This window comes from Caretta caretta, chromosome 2 (assembly GCF_965140235.1).
Source record: "Caretta caretta isolate rCarCar2 chromosome 2, rCarCar1.hap1, whole genome shotgun sequence".
Classification (NCBI taxonomy): Eukaryota; Metazoa; Chordata; order Testudines; family Cheloniidae; genus Caretta; species Caretta caretta.
The window spans coordinates 222,658,905-222,678,182 of NC_134207.1; the positions used below are offsets into that span (position 1 = coordinate 222,658,905).

The window sequence follows — 19,278 nt, forward strand, 5'->3', positions numbered from 1 at the left end:
AAGATTAAACAAGGAGCATAATGTGAACTGTTTATGACACTCAAGTCTAATAAATGCTTGGATATTTTAACTTCTGTATCTTGGCGGTAAATGGCAGAAGCTTATTTTTCCTTTAAGCATTGAATCCAAATCACATTACTTAAAAAATAATAATAATTCAATTCAAATCACTTACAGTGCTTGCTCCAGAGATATGATAAATCAAAATAACAAGCTGCATCCAGCCTTTCCATTCATCTGTCTGCTCTCTATTTAACATCTTAGTCTATGCAAAACAAAACAAGAATGTTGCTATTCCCACAAGTACAACGAACATCTACAAAATGAGGAGAAAAAGTTCAAAACAATAAACCACTTTATGGGCAGTTGGATCTAAGAAGAAAAACTTCTACACTAATGACATTTATAAAGTTCACTGTGTATTAGATGTTGCTCCACAAATCAATGCTCATCTACTAGTTTGAACTAGGATTTGACTCTGATGCATTATGGCCAGTTGATGGATGAACGCTACCAATAGCTGCACCCACAAAAATGCTTTAGCCAATGCACTTGCAAAAATGTCCTTTTGCACCTAATTACCAGTTTGTGTAAAATTACTGAATTACCACATGCAACTATATATTTTGTGAGTGCATCAGCGATATCTTTTTGAAAATTTGACCTGTAATGTTTTAGTAAATAAAAATGAATTCACTTACAATCCTGAACTGGGAAATGACACCAGCATGATCTTTACCTCTTTGGTGTTTTCGGTATAAAATACCCCCAAAACCAGGATGTAGATGATTGGTATGAAGAAAGATGAATGTGTATAAAATTTGTTTTCCTTCATGAATAGATTTGCTCTGTCACACAGATAGAAATAGGCCATGATTAGACCCAGCTTGCAGAAGGAGTGTAACAGCGTCTCGAGTGTAGAAACAGGAGACGTATTGGTGACAGGTTTTTTCTCCTCTCCACTTTCCATATCGGTGCATGGCTTGTTTTTTCGATGATTATTACGATAAATAAAACTGAGAATTAAATATCCAATAATGGACAAAGCAAAAAAGCAAAAAGCTAGCTTCTGTATCAGTGTGAGGGGAGGTTGAGGCTGGCAGCAGGAACCATCAATGGGCTTCAAAATCTTATTGCAGTAGACGTTCATAAGAATCATTGCACTCTGTCAAAGAAACAAGTAACTAGCTATCAAACAGTCTCAGCATAAGTTTTCTTCAAATAGCTTTACTAATATTTCGCAGTAGTAAAGATTTCCCCTATCATTTTATATTTAAGCACTTCATATATGAGCACACAGGTAGTTACACACAAATTCCAGGATTAAAATAACCCATATCAAAAGAGCTAAGTCAATATTTTTAAGAGTCCTGATGTAAACAAACAGCTTTAATTTTTATTATTGATTTTGGAAAATCAACAAGAACCAAAATCACGAGCTGGAGCACAACCCAAATAAGTAGACCTGAGAAGGTCTGCTGTGGAGGGTGTGGAAATGTAACACTTCTACCCCAAACTGTGGAATGGCAGCAAAACTGCTTTGCAAACATTACTGCAGACTCAGTGTTGCAGTAACCCATGCAGCTTGCCAGCTGACCTGCACAGACATGGATCCAATAACCCACCTTCTGCCTATCTATTACCCTGCCCCCAAACCACAAACTTCCTCCATGTTGTGCTGCAGGGAGCCTCTACAGAGATTTATATAGGATGATGATCCCCTGAAAGGGTTCTCCACATCCCCCCAGCCTCTGCCATAACAGAATTACTACTAATACGCTGAGGATCTTGCACGCTCACAAAAGGCGAGATTTAGGATTTAGCCCTGAGAGCAGCTCTCCAAAAAGCTGCAACTGTCATTCATTCATGCAGAGGAAAGTAACAAATTTGCAGCTTGGATTTCTCAGGATCTGAAGGATCTAGTGATGGTCTCAAATAGTGCTTAACACACAGGAGAAACTACGTTTTTTAAACAGCTACATAGTTACTTACAAAATGGCAAGTAGCATCTTATAAAATTTGTTTGCAAGGTCCCAAAAGATACAATTTCATCTGCTGGGGTCTTGCAAACAATTTCCTGGAAAACTCTTGTATGTCATTTTTAAGACTACAATCATCAAGGGACACCAAAGTTCATACTACCTGCCATTACGAGTACAACATGTTCAATTAAAATCTTGCTCCATTATTAATTCTTTGTTATGTTGACTAATAATGAAAGTACTCACTGTTTCTCTGCTTGATTCTGGGAGATGCAGGCCATCTGAAGATTGCATGATAGTTTCTTGTGCTATGAGCTTAGAAACACTGAACACTTTAACTTTAGCTTTGGAATTTCTGGAGCTGCTGTTCAGAATACTGACTGCAGCTTCATTGTAAGCATCTATTTTCTCATTAGTGATCATTTTCCTACTGTCACTCAACATATCTTCATAAACAGGATCTGAATTTAAAAGAATGTTAAGCTTTATTAAAAAAATCAATCATAATCACTCAAATTCTATAGACTATATTCATCCTAAAAGATTAATCATAATTTTTCAGTGCTACACCATTAATTAACGTTAAAAAATTAACGTTTTACCATTTGTATTATAATCCTTGTTTTTTTTAAATGAGGTTTAAGCCCAATAGTTCACTGTAATCTTCAAACTGGCATACAAGAATTTAGTTTGGGAGCAAGTTTTCCTAAAACCTCTCAGAACATGTATTTAGTCATCTGATAAAGAAGAGATTTTCTCTTCTCAAATACTCTTGCACATTCCAATGAACCCACATCAACATTAGTTTGGGATTTATTTTTTTAAAGCCTAACTCTGCTTGTTCAGAATTCGTAATGTTGAATATATCAACTCAACGTTAGAATGGGCACATCAACCATCAATACAGCTAAGGTTACATAAGTATTTACATTCTAATCTAAAAATCCAGAAACATCAAAATTAAAACAGGACTAGCTACCTTAATTCTGTCCCCTCATATTCATTACATCACTATCTTTAAATTCATGATCAAACACTAGTTCTCAATTCAATACATCACACTACTTTTCCTATAACCTTAAAAACACACTAAAATACTTATATTTTTCATACCTCTATACTTGTGCTATTTTCATAGTCCATTATATCTTTATTGATATTGAATTTTTATACATGTTCTCCAAGCATATATTTTAATGTAATATATCACTTTTTTCCAATTAGCAGCACAGCTGGATGGAGTTCAGGATATGAGGCACTTAACTGAACTAATGTAGATGGCCTTTGTATTTCTGCATAATTTTCACTACTACTTTATGACATACTGAAACTGTAAAAAGGTTGGGCAAGAATTGGTTATTTTGTATGTTTTCATACAAAAGAAGCAGGTCAGGCACAAGTTGAAGGTTCAAGATTTGAAGGACCCTATTAAGCGTGACCACTTCCAAGCAGTCTTAGAAGAAAAGCTCCCATCAGAGTTTCCAGAAGAAATTGAGGAACATTGGAGCCAGCTGAAAGCAGTAATCATCAATGCCAGTGAGGAAAACGTAGGCTACCAAACCATAAAACATCAGGACTGGTTTGATGAGAATGATGCTGAAATTGAGCAACTCATAAATGAGGAGAATGACATTTCGTCCTTGGCAAAACGACATAAATTGTAATATAAAGAGAGAAGCCCATGCCAAGGTGATGGTGGAAGTACAACATAAAACCAGAGAACTCAAGAACAAATGGTGAACTGAGAAAGCGCAAGAACTCCAACAACCCGCGGACATCCACAATACATGTGGATTCTTTAGTGCCACCAAGGCTGTTTATGGGCCAATTTGTCATGGTATGAATCGTCTTCGCTCTAAGGACGGAAGCACACTTCTGAAGGACAACGAAGCCATCGATTCTCGCTGGAAAGAACATTTTGAAGATCTCTTTAACCATAATTCTATGGTTGCAGATTAAGTCCTTGAGCAAATCCCTCAACAACCATTTAGGGATGAGCTCGGAGACCCTCCCAATTTGTAAAAGGTACACAATGCTACCAAGCAGATGAAGAACAACAAGGCAGCAGGTCTAGATAGGATCCCCGCTGAAATCTTTAAAAACGGTGGACCAGAGCTAATTCGGCAGCTTTACCTGCTTATCCTTAAAATCTGGATAAAGAAGGAAACACTCAGTGAAATGAGGGATGCCCTGATTGTCACCCTCTTCAAGAAAGGGGATAAAGTGGATTGTGGAAACTATCGTGGTATCTCCCTCCTAACCATTGCAGGCAAAGTTCTAGCATGGATCCTTGCAACCCGCCTTCTGCCTCTGTCAGAAGAAATTTTACCAGAGTCATAGAGTGGTTTCCGACCATGTTGTGGAACAGCAGATATGATATTCACAGCACAGCAGCTGCAAGAAAAGTGTCGGGAGCAAAACCGACTGCCGTACATGGCTTTTATTGATCTAACTAAAGCCTTTCATTCAGTCAATCACCGTGATCTCTGGACTGTACTTTCTAAGATTGGATGTCCTTATAAATACATCAATGTCCTAAAATTGCTTCATAATAACATGAAAGCGACTGTTTTGAGCAGCAATGGCTCCCAGAGTGAACCTTTCAAAATACAAACAGGAGTCAAACAGGGCTGTATCATCGCTCCAACCAAGTTTGCGTTTTTTATGGTCGTCATTCTTTACCTAATTGCTGGGAAGTTTACAGCTGGCATTGAAACCATTTACAGAATGGTTGGAAAGCTGTTCAGGCTTAGCAGTCTGAAAGCCAAAACTAAGATTTCCACAACATCTACTGTGGAACTTCATTATGCTGATGACAACGCAATCTTTGCCCACTCTGAGAAAGATCTTCAAACTATCTTGAATGTGTTTGCCGATGCTTACGCATGTCTTGGTTTCACTCTTAATATCAAGAAGAGTGAAGTGCTCTATCAGCCCTCTCCAAATGAGGTATTACATGCTCCATCTATCAAAATAAATGGAGTGGCACTAGAGAACATTGATCATTTCCTCTACCTTGGAAGTTATTTCATCCAAGGCAGATATTGATGCAGAAATTCAACATCACCTGAGCTGTGCCAGTGTAGCTTGTTCTCATTTACGGCACAGGGTTTTTGAAGATCACGACATTCGAACAGACATCAAGCTTCTTGTTTATCAAGCCATTATTCTCCCAACCCTGTTGTATGGGTCCGAAACTTGGACAACCTATAGACATCACTTGAAAGTCCTTGAGAGGCACCATCAACGCTACCTTCGTAAGATTCTGAAGATCAAATGGGAAGACAGGCGCAACAATATTAGTGTCCTGGAAGAGGCGAAGACCACCAGTATCGAGGCAATGATCATCCGTCAGCAATTCCACTGGACTGATCACATTGTCCGGATGCCAGACCATTGCCTCCCAAAACAGGTCCTGTTCTCTCAGCTGAAAGAAGGGTACCATAACGTGGGTGGACAATGGAAGCGTTATAAGGACTTGCTGAAGGACAAGCTAAAAAAGTGTAATATTGACAATTGACACTTGGGAGACACTTGCCCAGGATCACTTAAAATGGAGTGAAGTCCTAAGTGATGGTCCCCTGCATTTTGAACTTGCTCACCGTCAAGCTGAAGAGGACAAGAGGCACAGGAAGAAGGAGAGACTGGTTTCCAGTCATGGTCAACAGCCTCCTGTTGAGCCTGAAAACATCTGCCCTCATTGTAATACAACTTGTCGTTCAAGGATTGGCCTTATTAGCCACCTGACGACCCATAACTTCCATGGAAGATGATCATACTTGGTAATGAGTGATAGCCCATCATCATCATCACTCCTCCTGGGGGAATTCTCCACCAAAAAATTAAAAATTCTGCAACAAAAAATTAACAATGCTGTGCACAATAGTTTAAATTTTTTCAGAATTCTGAATATTTTATTTGTCAAAATAACACAATATAATCACACCAGTTTCAATTATTTTTGGTCATTTATTTCAGAATACCTGTAACAATACAGACAACAAAAAAAGATTCAGGAAATGTTTTTTGACAAATAGATTCATTACTAGGCATATTAATACAGAATTCTGAGTAATAATTCATTTAAACTATAATACAAAAGCGTATTTCCCACACCTCTCAGAAGCAGTGCAAAGGCTTGGGGGGAGTTAGGGGTAACGAAGGAGCTGAGGAACGGGGAAATAAATTGCTGGGAAGGAGCCTGGTGTGAACTTGGAAGGTTGTTGGGTATGGACGGGAAAAGTACGGAACAAGTTTTTTTGGGGCAGGCATTGAGGGATTGTTAGGGAGCTTCCCCTATGAAGACTCTGACTGACCCTTAGCCTCTCCCATTCAGTCAGGCACATCTGCTCCTGTCCTCATGTGTCCTTGCACTGCCCCTGTCCATGTGTCCCTCCACCCCACTCAGACACCCACTCTCCCCATCCCCATGTGGCCCTGCACTGCCTCCCCCTGTCCCTATGTGGCTCTGTACCCCTCCCTGTGTGTCTCTGCTCCCACCCAGCCACTCCCCTGTCCCTGTGTCCCTGAAACCCTCCCCGTCGCATGTGTGTCTGTGCTCTCATTCAGCCATCCTCTGTCGCTCTGCTCTCCCTCCCCGATCACCATGTGGCCCTGCACTTCCCTCCCCTCTGTGGGCCTGTGCCTCCACTCCCCCATTCAGCCCCTGCCCCAGTCTGTCCTCCCCCACTACCCCTTATGAGCTCCTGCCTGACCCCCCCTCTCCCCAGCATCCCACGCCATCTGTCTCCCCATAGTCCCTGTCTCCTGACCTGGCCTGACAGGCGCTGCGAAGAAGGCAGGCTCCTTGTCTTCCCTAGCTGGCCAGGAGCTGCTGCTGTGTTCTATTGCCACAGCGCCCTCTGGTGGGCAAAAGGCAGAACTCAGAAGTTATTTTCTGCTGGGAGATGCTGCTGTTCTTGCGCCACAGCGCCCTCTGGTAGGCAAGAGGCGGAACTGCAGCAACATTTCAGCAGAAGCTTCTTTCTGTGCAAAAAATTAAAAATATGCATGGCTCATTAATTATGTGCACGCAGTAGTGCAGAATTCTCCCAGGAGTAGTTTCATACTAATGACTTTAATGGATTGATGTACAGAATAGTACAGAACACTATCACATGCCCCACGTGTATCTGAGGGCTTAATCCTGCAAAACACTAATGTGCACAGTGCTTCATACCATGAGCAGTCCCTCCCAGGTTTCAGACACAGATACTGATTGCTATGGGGCTAATTAGAGTAGTAAGCACTACATTTAATAAGTATGCACAAAATAGGGTCATAAAGTTATAGAAAAATTGCATATGTTTTATTATTTGAGAAATCGTATGTGATCATATAATTAAAAACAAATACAATACATAAAACGTGAAAGAGCTGAGACCACATGTGTAACCTGAACTTTGGCAAAACTTGACTTGTAAACCATTAACTAAGCAAGCTTAACATTTTCTTAAATTTTTCTGCTGTTTTTTATTTAAGTTAAAAATCAGCCATGTTATTAAAATTTGAAAATATTTTACACCAACAGCCTATTTGATGTATGTAATTAACTATAATCATGGTTGCATATTGGGTGTGGGTACGCCCAGTCTCAGTGCGCCTCTTTGGAAAATGTATCCCTTTCTGGCTAACGGCTAACTTCATAATAAAAAAATGGAAAGGAGCATTTCTCTTAAGCTTTATCATGGGTTATAAGTCAAGCAATTTGAAGAAGTTTTATTACAGGAATCTTTCAACGAGAGGTCAGTGTTTAGGGGGATTAATATTTTTCTTTTCAGGAAGAAGAAATCAACTGGTTATGTCTAGATATAACTGTCAACACATGTAATTTCAGATAGCTCTAACTCATGAAGGTAGGAACAGGCCAAATACATGGAATGTACAGTCAAGAGGAAATGGATGGAATCTAACATACCAATATTGACAAAGATCCAAGTCTTCCAGATTGGATATCAAAATTTTCTGAATATTTATGCACACACTAGACTGCGCTGAGGTTGTTCATAAGTAAAGCAAGGCAGTGAAAGATGGTTTAGTCCTCCACAGCCTGCAAAACTGTCATTCATATCAGACAATTACAGCACAAATTATAGTTATCTACTGTATTTTACCTTGTAAGACCCAGTATACATCACTACTCTTTGCTAATTTTTCCAAAAGAGGTGCTATTGAAGTGATATTGATTTTATATTGCATGAGGGCTTCGTTGCTGCCATTGTGAATCTTGATAGACCACTAGAAGATCAAATAAAAAAAAATTCAGTTTCTGTATCTCTAAAGTATATACAATCATAAAACTTTACTGATTCCACTCCATCATTAGCAGCTATTTTCAATACTATTATAGAACCTGTCTATTTCTTAAATATTTTAATAAGCTATGAAGATTTGTGGTGGTATCTATTTAAGTACTACAGTGAAGGGGAACATTTATGTATCCAAGTGCCTCCCAAATATTTAAATAAAAAATTTACAATAACAATCTTTCTCTGTCTTCCTTCCCAGCCTGTAATAGAAATAGTTGAGGAAATTCTTTAAATTATTGTTCTGTGTGTGTCTGTGTTGACATTACAGAGGGAACACAGAGCCAAAAAGATGAGTTTTGTATGAGCCTGAACGTGGTGAGACCTGTAGCCATTGTAATGTTTTGTGGGAGTGAATTACATGATCTAGGTCCATTTCCTATGAAAGGTCTTTTCTTCCACACACTCAAGCCTGTTCCAGCTGGTCAACAGTTTCATTACTTCAGTGGAAAGTAGCTATTGTGAGAGGTCATAATCTTGGAGGGAGAAACAAATTTATTCTGAAACTATGCCCAATCAGATAGAGAATGCTGAATATCAAAACAGATACTTTTGCTAAGCCCAAGAAGGGGCACAATATTCTGGCCAGTCAAAGTCAGAAATGAAAGTTTCTGCTACCATCAGTACTTCAGCATCAAATAGTGCTGAGGAGTCCCATGGACCCAAAGGCTTCAGAACAACTTAATCTGAGGGCAGACATGCTTGGTAGTGGTGTGGGGCATAGGCAGCAGAAATAGGAAAGTGCTTCAGAAACCTGAGTATTACTTCAGTCTTGCACGAGTTCAACTTTGGCCAACTGGAAGATGGTGCTGTTTAGTATGAGATAAAGAACACAGAGAACTGAGTGTCATCTGTGTATAGCTGGCTCATTTTTCTCTTTCATATCCACAAAGATAAAGGTGATGCCCTTGATTACAGTTAGGTAGAAGGGGTCATTTTGGTACTGGACTATCTATAAGCAGTAGTTAGGGAACAATAGTTGCGCTTCACTGGTTCTTCTAGTTCTTGACTGGGTAGAGTTTTCTGTAAATATATTTTGGAATTTGATTTTCAGTAGACCATGATGGTGGTTTTTTCATCTTATATCAGAGAGTTTTCATTTCTATGTGGGGTAGGACATGGTGCAATCAGGATTGGGGGGTTATTCTTAAGTTTCTTATGTTAATGTCCAGCCTTAGGCCATGTCTACAATACAGGTGCTATAAAGGCTCACCTACGGCACTGTAGCTATGCTGTTGTAGTACTGCAGCATAACAGTTTCCAAAAATGATGGAAGGGGTTTTTCCGTCGCTGTAGGTAATCCATCTCCGCGAGCGGCAGTAGCTAGGTCAATGGAAGCTTTCTTCCCTCGTTGCTTCTACACCAGGGGTTAGGTCAGCACAGCCATGGCTGAGCAACATAGCTTTGTCAATCTAAATTTTAAGTGTAGATCAGGCCTTACTATTTTGTCTGGGGTACTGGTGGATGTGTGTCTGTGTGTGAAAGAGAGACTTCTAAGAAAACTTATGAGAAACAAAAAGCACAGAGTTCAGATAGGAGTTTTAGGCGATCATCTGTAGGGAAGTCTCCCAAGATGGTGTGATACTGGCAGACCAGGTACTAGCTCATGCCAAGACCCCCAAGCCTCACTGAACACTGACAAATGCACAGCTGGAAACCAGTCTGGCCCATCTGTGTGTTAGTATTATTAAAACAGGTAGATTTATAAAAATGTGTTTAGACTGTATAAAATTCTTGTGAGTTGTTGCATGCATTAATCTCACACATAATATCAGTGTCCCATGTTATCAGGTAATATTTAGGTGTTTGCTCTGCAACTATGAAGCCCCACAGTCAGGAGAGATGCATTAACAAGTGTGAAATACTAGTTTACCACAAGAGGCGTCATCTCCTACCCAATGAAACAAGGCCCATAGACATCAGACAAGCTATTGTGAAACATAAGGGGACAAAAAACTTTGTTGATTACTCCCCCCAAACCCATGAAGAGAGGAGAGTGCACAAACACTCATCCCATCAGCTTGAGTTTTGGGGGGAAGGGGATAAAAATCCCTGTCAAGAAGAAATTGTTATCCCTATGCTGTTTGAACTCTGAAGGGCAAAGACTACTAAGCATAAGCAAGGGACCCCAAGCTGTTTAGCTTGGGTTAGCCCCAAAGGGTATATAGACCTTGCATATTGCAACAGTTTCTATCATCTTTTGAAACTGAAGACTATAACTCATTTGTGTGTGCATGTTTACCTGCTTTAATTTTTGTAAATAACTCATTTATTTTCCTTATTTAATAATAGTTAATAAATCATTTATTTTTCCTTAGTTAATAAATCTTCAGTTAGTTTATTATAGCATTGGCTACAAGCATTGTTTTTGGTTTGAGCCTTGAGATGCAACTGACTTAAGGAAAGTGACCGGTCATTTGAGCCTGGGAGTAGCCTGAATATCATTTTGATTTTTGGTGTAAGGCACCATCTATCCCAAAGGCAGGCTTGCCTGGAGTGCTAATATAGACTGGAGTACCCAAGGGGACTGTCTGTGACTCTACATCAAGTCTGTTATAGTGCTTGAGAAGTTCATGCTTGATACTTACTTAGTTGGTGAAATTTAAGCGCAGAACTCACAATCAGTTTGGGGTTTGTGTCCTGGTTTCTAATAGTCGGCCTTGATGCTGGTATTCACATTTGTGAGCGATTCCAGACAGCTGACATACGGCTCTTGAGAACTTTTTGACTACATCAGACTACATGAATACATTACCTCTTCCTGGAAACTTTTGGTGCCAGAGGTTTATAGATTAGCAGGACTCCTAGACAAGTATTGTCTCCAAATTCACAGATCAAATAGCAGCACTCAAAAGATTTTGTTTCCAGTGTGCTACTCCTGAATTTGAGCCAGAGTGGACTGATTTGAACCAAAGTGATTTAAACTGACAAATGTAATCATGATTTCAGTCAGCAAACAGGAAACCGTGATTGAAACTGATTATTTAAATCACGTTTTGCATTTGTACTTTTTAGTTATTTTCCTAAAGAAAGGCTAATTCTTCTTAGTTGGTAATCATTAAAATATGTTGAATTGCAACTAAGTATAGCTTTTACATTAAATTGGGGTATTTTTGCTACCCAGGATGATGTCATTAAAGGTGGGAGATAGTAGGAAGACTAGTCCATGTCCTGAAGTGATGCTGATACCTGGCATTGGGGGAAGGACCCTACTCCTCTTCCTACTGGAAGTGGGGAGAGAATGAGGACTAGTCTACACTACCACATAAAACCATGTAACTTACATTGCTCAAGGGTGTCAAAAAAACACCACCACCCCCAGTGACGTAAGTTACAGTGACCTAAGCGCTGTCCACACCCGCACTATGTAGGTGGCAGACACTCTTCCGTCGGCATAGCGCGTCTTCACCAGATGCGCTACAGTGGCGCAGCTGCATCGGTGCTGCTGTGATGAGGTAGCACTCTAGTGTAGACTTGCCCTGAGGTTCAGATTCCTGAATCAGGATGTCAAAGCTCACAGTCTCAGGAAGCACAGATACTTAGGTGATTCCTGGTAACAGCAGAAGGGGGTATTCTACAAGTCGACAGAGTACAGAAGACTTTAAATTAAGTAAGAAGAATGGATTCCTGGAAGGAAAACCTTGCAGACAGGACCATCATCAAGGTCAATACTTTTTTGAAAACAATATTCATTAAAAAGTTTATATTCAGTTGGCCAAATTATTCATACAAATATTTAAAACTTTTATGAAGTACTTGGTCTACCTTCTCAGAGGATTTGTTCTACATTTCATCCATTCATCAAGCCAAAACACAATCTTTAACAATGAAACAGTGAGAAAATATTACTGTACATCACACAAGTCTATATACAAATATTACTCTGATATTTTAAAAAGTATTTGTTATAACAAGAACAAGACATTTGGAATAGAAGATTGACAATCAGTGTATGTTTTCCCTTTTGAAATTAAAGTAACTATTTCCTCTTGTAACTTTTCTAGAAACACATGTCTTCTCCTGTAATAATTTCCATACATTCACACCAGAATGCCTACTGGATGAAAAGCTTACCGTAGCAGCTCCTGCTACAATTACATGAGGTTTTGCAATAGAACCCTAAAACACAAAGTAAAAGAGAGATTAGTCTTCTAAATATCTTCACAAATCACTAAAGCTATTATTCAATTTATTGCACAAGTTATTTAACATCTGTGCCTTGATTTTATCACACCTCCGCTGTCTTGTGAGGCTAAGAATTTGTAAAGCAGTGAGATCCTCAGATGTAAAGTTCTATGTAAGTGCAAAGTATCATTATGTCTCCATATGTTCAAAATCATTTATCGAGCTAGGCAGTATTTAAGTTTGCTCTTTAAAAGCTATCTAGGCATCTACTCATAAGATGTTACGCATTGCTAAATCACACAAACAAGCATTATAGCAGCTGAAATAAATATTCTAAACATTTGTGATCTGGCATGTTCATTGTTATGAAGTGGCCAATGACTGAAGGTATTTGTCTAAATAATTAAGTGACAATTATATTATTATTATTATTTGTAGTATTGTTGTGCCTAAGAGTCCTATACACAGACAGGACCTCACTATGCTACGTGCTGTACTAACACAGAACAAAGAATCCCTGTCCCCAAAGAGTTTACAAGCTAAATATAACACAAGAGACAGATAGAGGCAGACGGGGGGGTTACAAGAAAACAATGAAACAATATTAGTCAGCATGATGGGTAGTGGTCTCTGCACACTAGCAACCTAATTGCTGTCAAGCATTTTGTAGCCATCATGGAAAAGGACAATTTTAAAAAGGGTTTTGAAGGAGGATAGAGAGGTAGCTTCACAGATGTTTACAGGGAGCTCACCGAAACCTGAGGGGCAGCATAGGAAAAAGCACAGAGATGTTTGTTTGAAAATTTAAGAAGTGGTGAGTGCTTTAGTGGCATAATGAGCTATTATAGAATCATCAAAGGAAGAAACCCAGAAATGGCAACTATTCTTTAGTAAGAGTCAATTTGTGAACAACTTTACTAATTATCAAGAGAGATACATGTTCAAATCGTTATACTTGTTAAGTATAGTAATTTGAAAGAACACCTAACATGCTGGATAGCAAGAAAACAAGAATATTAGATAGTACGTATAACTAGTGCATAATTTTAAGATCCAGTGCACCCCCTCCAAGTTTGCAAGAGTTCACCAGATACTACAGAGCTGTGGGATTCTTTGTAGACTTTCATTTGACCTCTAAACTTCGAGTCCACATTGTGAATTTCTGCAGTTTGTGTTAGCTTGTTCTGTGTGAATATATACTGTTGATATAATAGATCTAACACTATATCTTTTTAGAGCTCTTATTGTATAACTTGATTTCAATTTTTTAAATTATTATTCTCCTTTATCTACATCCAGAACTTGTACACAATACAGGTTAAGCACATGGAACAATAGGAGATTAGGTCCCTCAATCTGTTGGTGTTTTCTAAAGTCAGTATATTTTTAGAACACACCTCAGCCCAAGATTTGATACATTGCTTCATAGAGCCATTAACTTCTGGATACCATAGGAAATCCTGTAAAAAGAATGCATCTGTGAGTAAATTTAAGCGTAGTTCATCATTCAGAAAATGCACGTCTATATCAACTGCAAGCAATGCATTTCATACACAGAAAATTACACTGGTCCAAATTTTTCTTCATTTCTTTACTACATTCATGGACCAATCATAGATGAAAGATCTGATGTCTTAATCGGCCAGGAACAAAGGGTAAAATAAATGGGAGTTTTGTCATTTACTTCAATGGAGCCAAGGTTTCACATAGAATCTAAACCTTTAAACGAGTTGGAAGCGAAGAGTCTCAGTTTTCCAATGATATCAAGGACAAAAACAAATGTTTTAAGGTTTACAAAGGATCATATCAGTGTATTCTAGTTAACTTTTTGCTTCATTCCCCACAACTTTTCGCAACAGCTATCTTGCAAATCTCTGCACTTGAAAACCAATTTTCTGAAAGCTTAATATTCCAGGTTTCAAACTATGTTGAGTCCTAACATTTAACACTAGAATTTCACGTTACTGACTTCTAAAAATAGAGCAGAGAGAAACAAAAAGGGCCAATGACTTGCACTTTATTAAAATCATTCCCCTCAATAAAAATAAAATCTCTAAATTAATTCCAAAAGATTTATGTAAAACTTTATATGTACCTCAGCTAATGTTATTCCCTCTCCTAAATAAATCTGAGAGGCCATTTAAGGCCCAGCCTGCTTCTTAACATCATAAGTAGTTTCTGCTTCCACAATCAAGAGGTACTACAGTCTCCTAAAAAAGTACAGTGGAGAGTGTCAGATCAAAGGGAAAATACAAAACAAAGAACTACAACAAAACTTTATAATGAAGACAGAAAGACTGTCCTAGCACAAAGTTACACTTCTCCTCTCCTGAATACAACACTGACCATCCTTTTTAAATCATAGCTCCCTCCAAAGACCTAAGTAATCCACTCAACATGCACTCTCTCGATGAATTATATGGAAAGGAGTGGGAAGAAAGTAATGCTACTGAGGTCTTTGCAGGAAGACCCCACTCCCACACCACTGGGGATGGGGAAGGAGAACAGAGTTCTCCTTAAAACCTACCCACAACCCACAAGTGTAAGAGAGTGTGTGTGTGTGTGTGTTGAAAAACCTTGTACACTGGTGATGCATCTGGCTCACTCTGTTACTGCAATCAAAGTGGACCCAGGGCAGAGAATTGGTTGGGGTGACAAAGAAAGCTCATCTGAATTTACCACATTCCTTGCTCCAAATATCACAAACCACTTTCATTGGAAGGGCCAATTATCAGATCTGATGAGAGGACTAATATTGTATGTCACTACTATCGAGTTCAAAGCTCCTGTAAGATAATGGAACTGATTTAAAAAAACACCACAACCCACACACACCTCTAAGGACCTTACTCAGATTTCACTAAATTTTAAGATACAAATCTTCAGGGTGGGTGGGAATCAGACCATAAATGGTGCTGACCACCTGCAATCCTGATTGACTTCTGTTTAATTTGTGACTGATCAGTATCTCTGAAAAGAGGTCTTTAATTGTTTTCACCTGAAGTACAGGGGGAGCATATAAAATTATACATTGATTATTATAGCTTGGAGCTTATTATCATAAAAAACTTACCACTTTAATTGATGCAGATTTGTCTTCAAAAAGAATGTTTCCATGCTGCCAAAATAAAAAACAAGTTAAACTTGTTCTACTGGAAGGTATGTTCAAATACTGATCCCTCTCATTTCTAGAACTTTACAAATTGTGGATATCCGTGGACCATTTTTGTGGATCGGGTGCAGATACAAATTTTGTATCCATACAGGGCTCTACTCATCTAAGGCCTCATCTACACCAAAAAGTGTTTGCTAGTACAGCTCCTAGAGGAGACAGTTTATATGAGAAAAATAGTTATTTTGTCTGCACAGCTTATATCACTTCCTGGAGGAAATAAGATATACTAGCAAAAGTTGTTTGTGGGTTTTTTTGTTGCTGGTGTAACTGATTTTTTTCATGCTCCTAACTGATATAGCTATGCTGGCAAAACTTTGAAGTGTAGCTCAGGCATATGGTGCTATGTCCCCAGAGCAGCTCCTGGGAACACCACAGCTTTCTATTACCAAATGATTCAAAAAGTCTGAAATCTTTCCTTTCTAGACATCACTATTTTTCTTAATACTCCTCTCAAAGGACCGAAATAGAAACAAAACATTTTCCTCTCACACTTCCCTGGTCTATACCACTAGTATGCCTACTTTCCTGCTCCCCCTGTACTCTAACAGCTGAACCAATTTTGCTCAAAGTTTCCAGAAAAAAATAAAATCACCACAGGCAGAAATCAAGCCTGGAATATGTAATTCATAACTTATTGACTGAAAACAGGAGATTAGGATGGAATAAGTCAGGCATCCTTAATTACAGTAGACACAGATACTCCTTTAACATTAAGCTGAGTTGTATTATTTCAGTTTCAATCCCTGAAACAAAAAGGACAAGTGCACTTTCCCTCCACAAACTGAGCTGAGGTACCGTACACAAATATACCCATTCTTTCTCCATAAGCCAGTGAGTCCCCCTGCTCAGCCATCCTGAAACTTCCTCAGGATGCATTTAATAGATATCCTCCAATATCTATTAAATGCACTGTTACTCCATCAGTTTCAAAAGCATTTGACACAAAGGTCTTCCAGCTCAGAACCAACCAAACTACTCCTCCCCACCAAATTCTCATAATTGCCAAAATACTCCCCACCTCTGGCAAGCAATCCAACACCAACCCCCAGGCTAGGAAAAGTCCTGTTATCCAATCAGCCAAACATCTGGCTTTGACAAGTGAAATTTAATTACTTGCTGCCTGCCAGACAGATTGCTATTGTGCATTTAAATACCCCGATTGTATTAAATAATTGAAAAGTGTGATAAATGAAAGGCAGTGGTAGCTCCCTTTTATGGATACCCAGCCAGCCAGCAGCTATAAAATCCCTTAGTAGCTGTTCTCTAATTGCTCTACCTGTAAAGGGTTAAAAAGTCTCACTGCTATGCATAGGTGAAAGGAAGTGAGTGGACACCTGGCCAAAAGACCCAATAGGAAGGCTAGAACTTTCTAAAATTGAAAAATGACTCCCCTTTTGTTGGTCTGTGGTTGTTCTCTGGGGAGAGGCAGAGAGGGTGCAGTTATGCTGTAAGAAGCGTGGTGCCAGATATGAAAAATCCTCAGTATCATATCTGGAAACTACTTTGAACCCCAGATATGTAAGTAGATCAGAAAATGTCTAGGAAGATGCAGTTAGGTTTATCTCTTTTTATTTATTTCTGGCTTGTGGACTACTCTGTGCTAACCCTAAGTGTTTTTGTTTTGCTTGTAACCTTTAAGCTGGACCTCAAGAAAGCTATTCTTGATGCTTAATCCTTGTAGTAGGCTGATTTTATTTTTTTTAAATCTAGCAATAGCCTGATTTCCCAGATGTGTTTTTTCTTTTCTTTTTTTAATAAATAAAGTTTACCTTTTTTTAAGAACAGAATTGGATTCTTGTGTCTTAAGAGGTTTGTGCATGTTGTTTAATTAGCTGGTGGCAACAGCTGATTTCCTCCCCCCCCACCTGCGGGGGGGGGGGGGAGAGGGCCTGAGGGTACCCCACAGGAAGGAATTCCCAAGTGTGCGTTCCTGGGTTCTCAAAGGGGTTCTGCACTTGGGTGATGGCAGCATCTACCACTCCAAGGTCAGATAAAAGCTGTAACCTTGGAAGTTTAATTCAAGTCTGGAGTGGCCAGTATTAATTTTTAGAGTCCTTGTGGGTCCCCACTTTCTGCACTTGAAGTGCTAGAGTGGGGAATCAGCCTATACAACCAGTCTGACCTGAAGCTGAATACAAACCCTGAACAGCAGAAGAAGTTAATGATTTGGCTGCCTGATAAGCTATATTGCTATAGTCTATCTCTGGCTCCACTTAGCAAGCTGTGCTTTACACTTATCTTCAGAAAATGAACACAGAACTGTTTTTCAGTGGCATTTACAAGAAAGGGAAGGCATAAAGCTATTTTTAATTTCAGCCCCAATCAGACTTGCATATCAGTCAATGCATCTAGGATTTCAGTGCCGATTAAATCAGCAATTAATCTTTCAAGAAGTGACTTACAACAAGACTTGAATTAATTAATACTGGCTAAAAAAAGACAAAAAAACTTCACTGGCATAGATCAGATTGGGCTCCCTCTGCTGGCAGCTCATCAGCTTGCTATGAGGAGACCCTGCCATTGGTTCCCTGGGTGTTTTAAGCCTCTAACGTCTGAACAGCGCCCACTGTCCCTGTCTTTAGGTCCCTAGGGACATCTCTGGAGCACAAATCTTCTGTCTAGGCTGCAACCATATGGCCCAGCTTCCTAGCCCCTCTGGTCTCACTGCTGACTCCTCAGCCCCCACCCCAGTTTAAACACACCCTTTCCCAGAACTCCAAAGGCATAGGCCTTCTACTTTCCCCTCTTCAGAGGGCCATTTGATAGGTGTAACATATAACAGATACTAACACGTTATTGCTCTTTACTTAAGCATGACAAATACATAGAGGGTATAGATCATATAGAAAACAACACACATTCTGAACACAATGCCCCTCACTGTAGCTCACTCTTCGCTTGGAGGGCCATCTATGTTCAGATAGGCAGGTTCCTCCTGTCCCAACCTCATCCATTTCTTACAGCTGTCTCCTGCATCTTAAACTGGTGAAAAATTACCAAAGAACTCCCAACAGAGCATCTTTTATAACCTTCCAGTCCCTGTCAGGTGACCTCCTAATCAGCCTCCCCAGGTGACCAGAGCCCAATACCAGATGACTTTGTTACCAAGTGACCCCTCCCCATCTAGCCAGTTCTTGGGGTAGACATTATCTTACTGTATAGGATGTTTATATTTGAAAAGAGGATTATACCAATTTAACAACTGTCTATTGTCAGTCCTGCATCACTATGCCTTGGCATTTCTGTCCAATATGGAGGTAAAGAGATCACAGAGAAGGCACCTTGTCCCCACATTCAAAACAGAGTTTGCCAATTGGTAAAGACACAGAGTTCATAATCTCACAGCGAATTCATAAATTGTACAGACAAATTTCCATTTTCTCACCAGAAAACCAAATCTCACTTAGGGCATGGCTACGCTCGAAACTTCAAAGCGCTGCCGCAGGAGCGCTCCCGCGGCAGCGCTTTGCAGTGCGAGTGTGGTCGCGCGCCAACGCTGGGAGAGAGCTCTCCCAGAGCTCCTGGTACTCCACCTCCACGAGCGGATTAGAGCACTGGGAGCACGGCTGGGGCACTGTTTACACTGGCGCTTTACGGCGCTGTATCTTGCTGCGCTCAGGGGGGTGTTTTTTCACTCCCCTGAGCGAGAAAGTTGCAGCTCTGTAAAGTGCCAGTGTAGCCATAGCCTCAG

General features: G+C 39.7%; 1 protein-coding gene across 4 annotated transcripts in view; it reads right to left on the reverse strand.

The window, feature by feature from the left end:
* The window catches only part of CASD1 (CAS1 domain sialic acid O acetyltransferase 1), a 58,519-nt gene that overhangs the window by 22,094 nt on the left and 17,147 nt on the right, over positions 1–19,278 (reverse strand). Inside the window, exons 4-10 of one of the 4 annotated variants that reach the window (XM_048838165.2) lie at positions 15,486–15,530; positions 13,810–13,872; positions 12,362–12,406; positions 8,096–8,219; positions 2,229–2,443; positions 740–1,165; positions 176–265 (exon numbers count right to left, since the gene is read on the reverse strand). In XM_048838165.2, the coding sequence (XP_048694122.2) occupies positions 176–265; positions 740–1,165; positions 2,229–2,443; positions 8,096–8,219; positions 12,362–12,406; positions 13,810–13,872; positions 15,486–15,530 (1,008 nt within the window). Of the gene's footprint in view, positions 1–175; positions 266–739; positions 1,166–2,228; positions 2,444–6,754; positions 6,953–8,095; positions 8,220–12,361; positions 12,407–13,809; positions 13,873–15,485; positions 15,531–19,278 lie in introns of those variants that run through there. The other 3 variants (XM_075125847.1, XM_075125849.1, XM_075125848.1) reach the window with 3 other exon arrangements.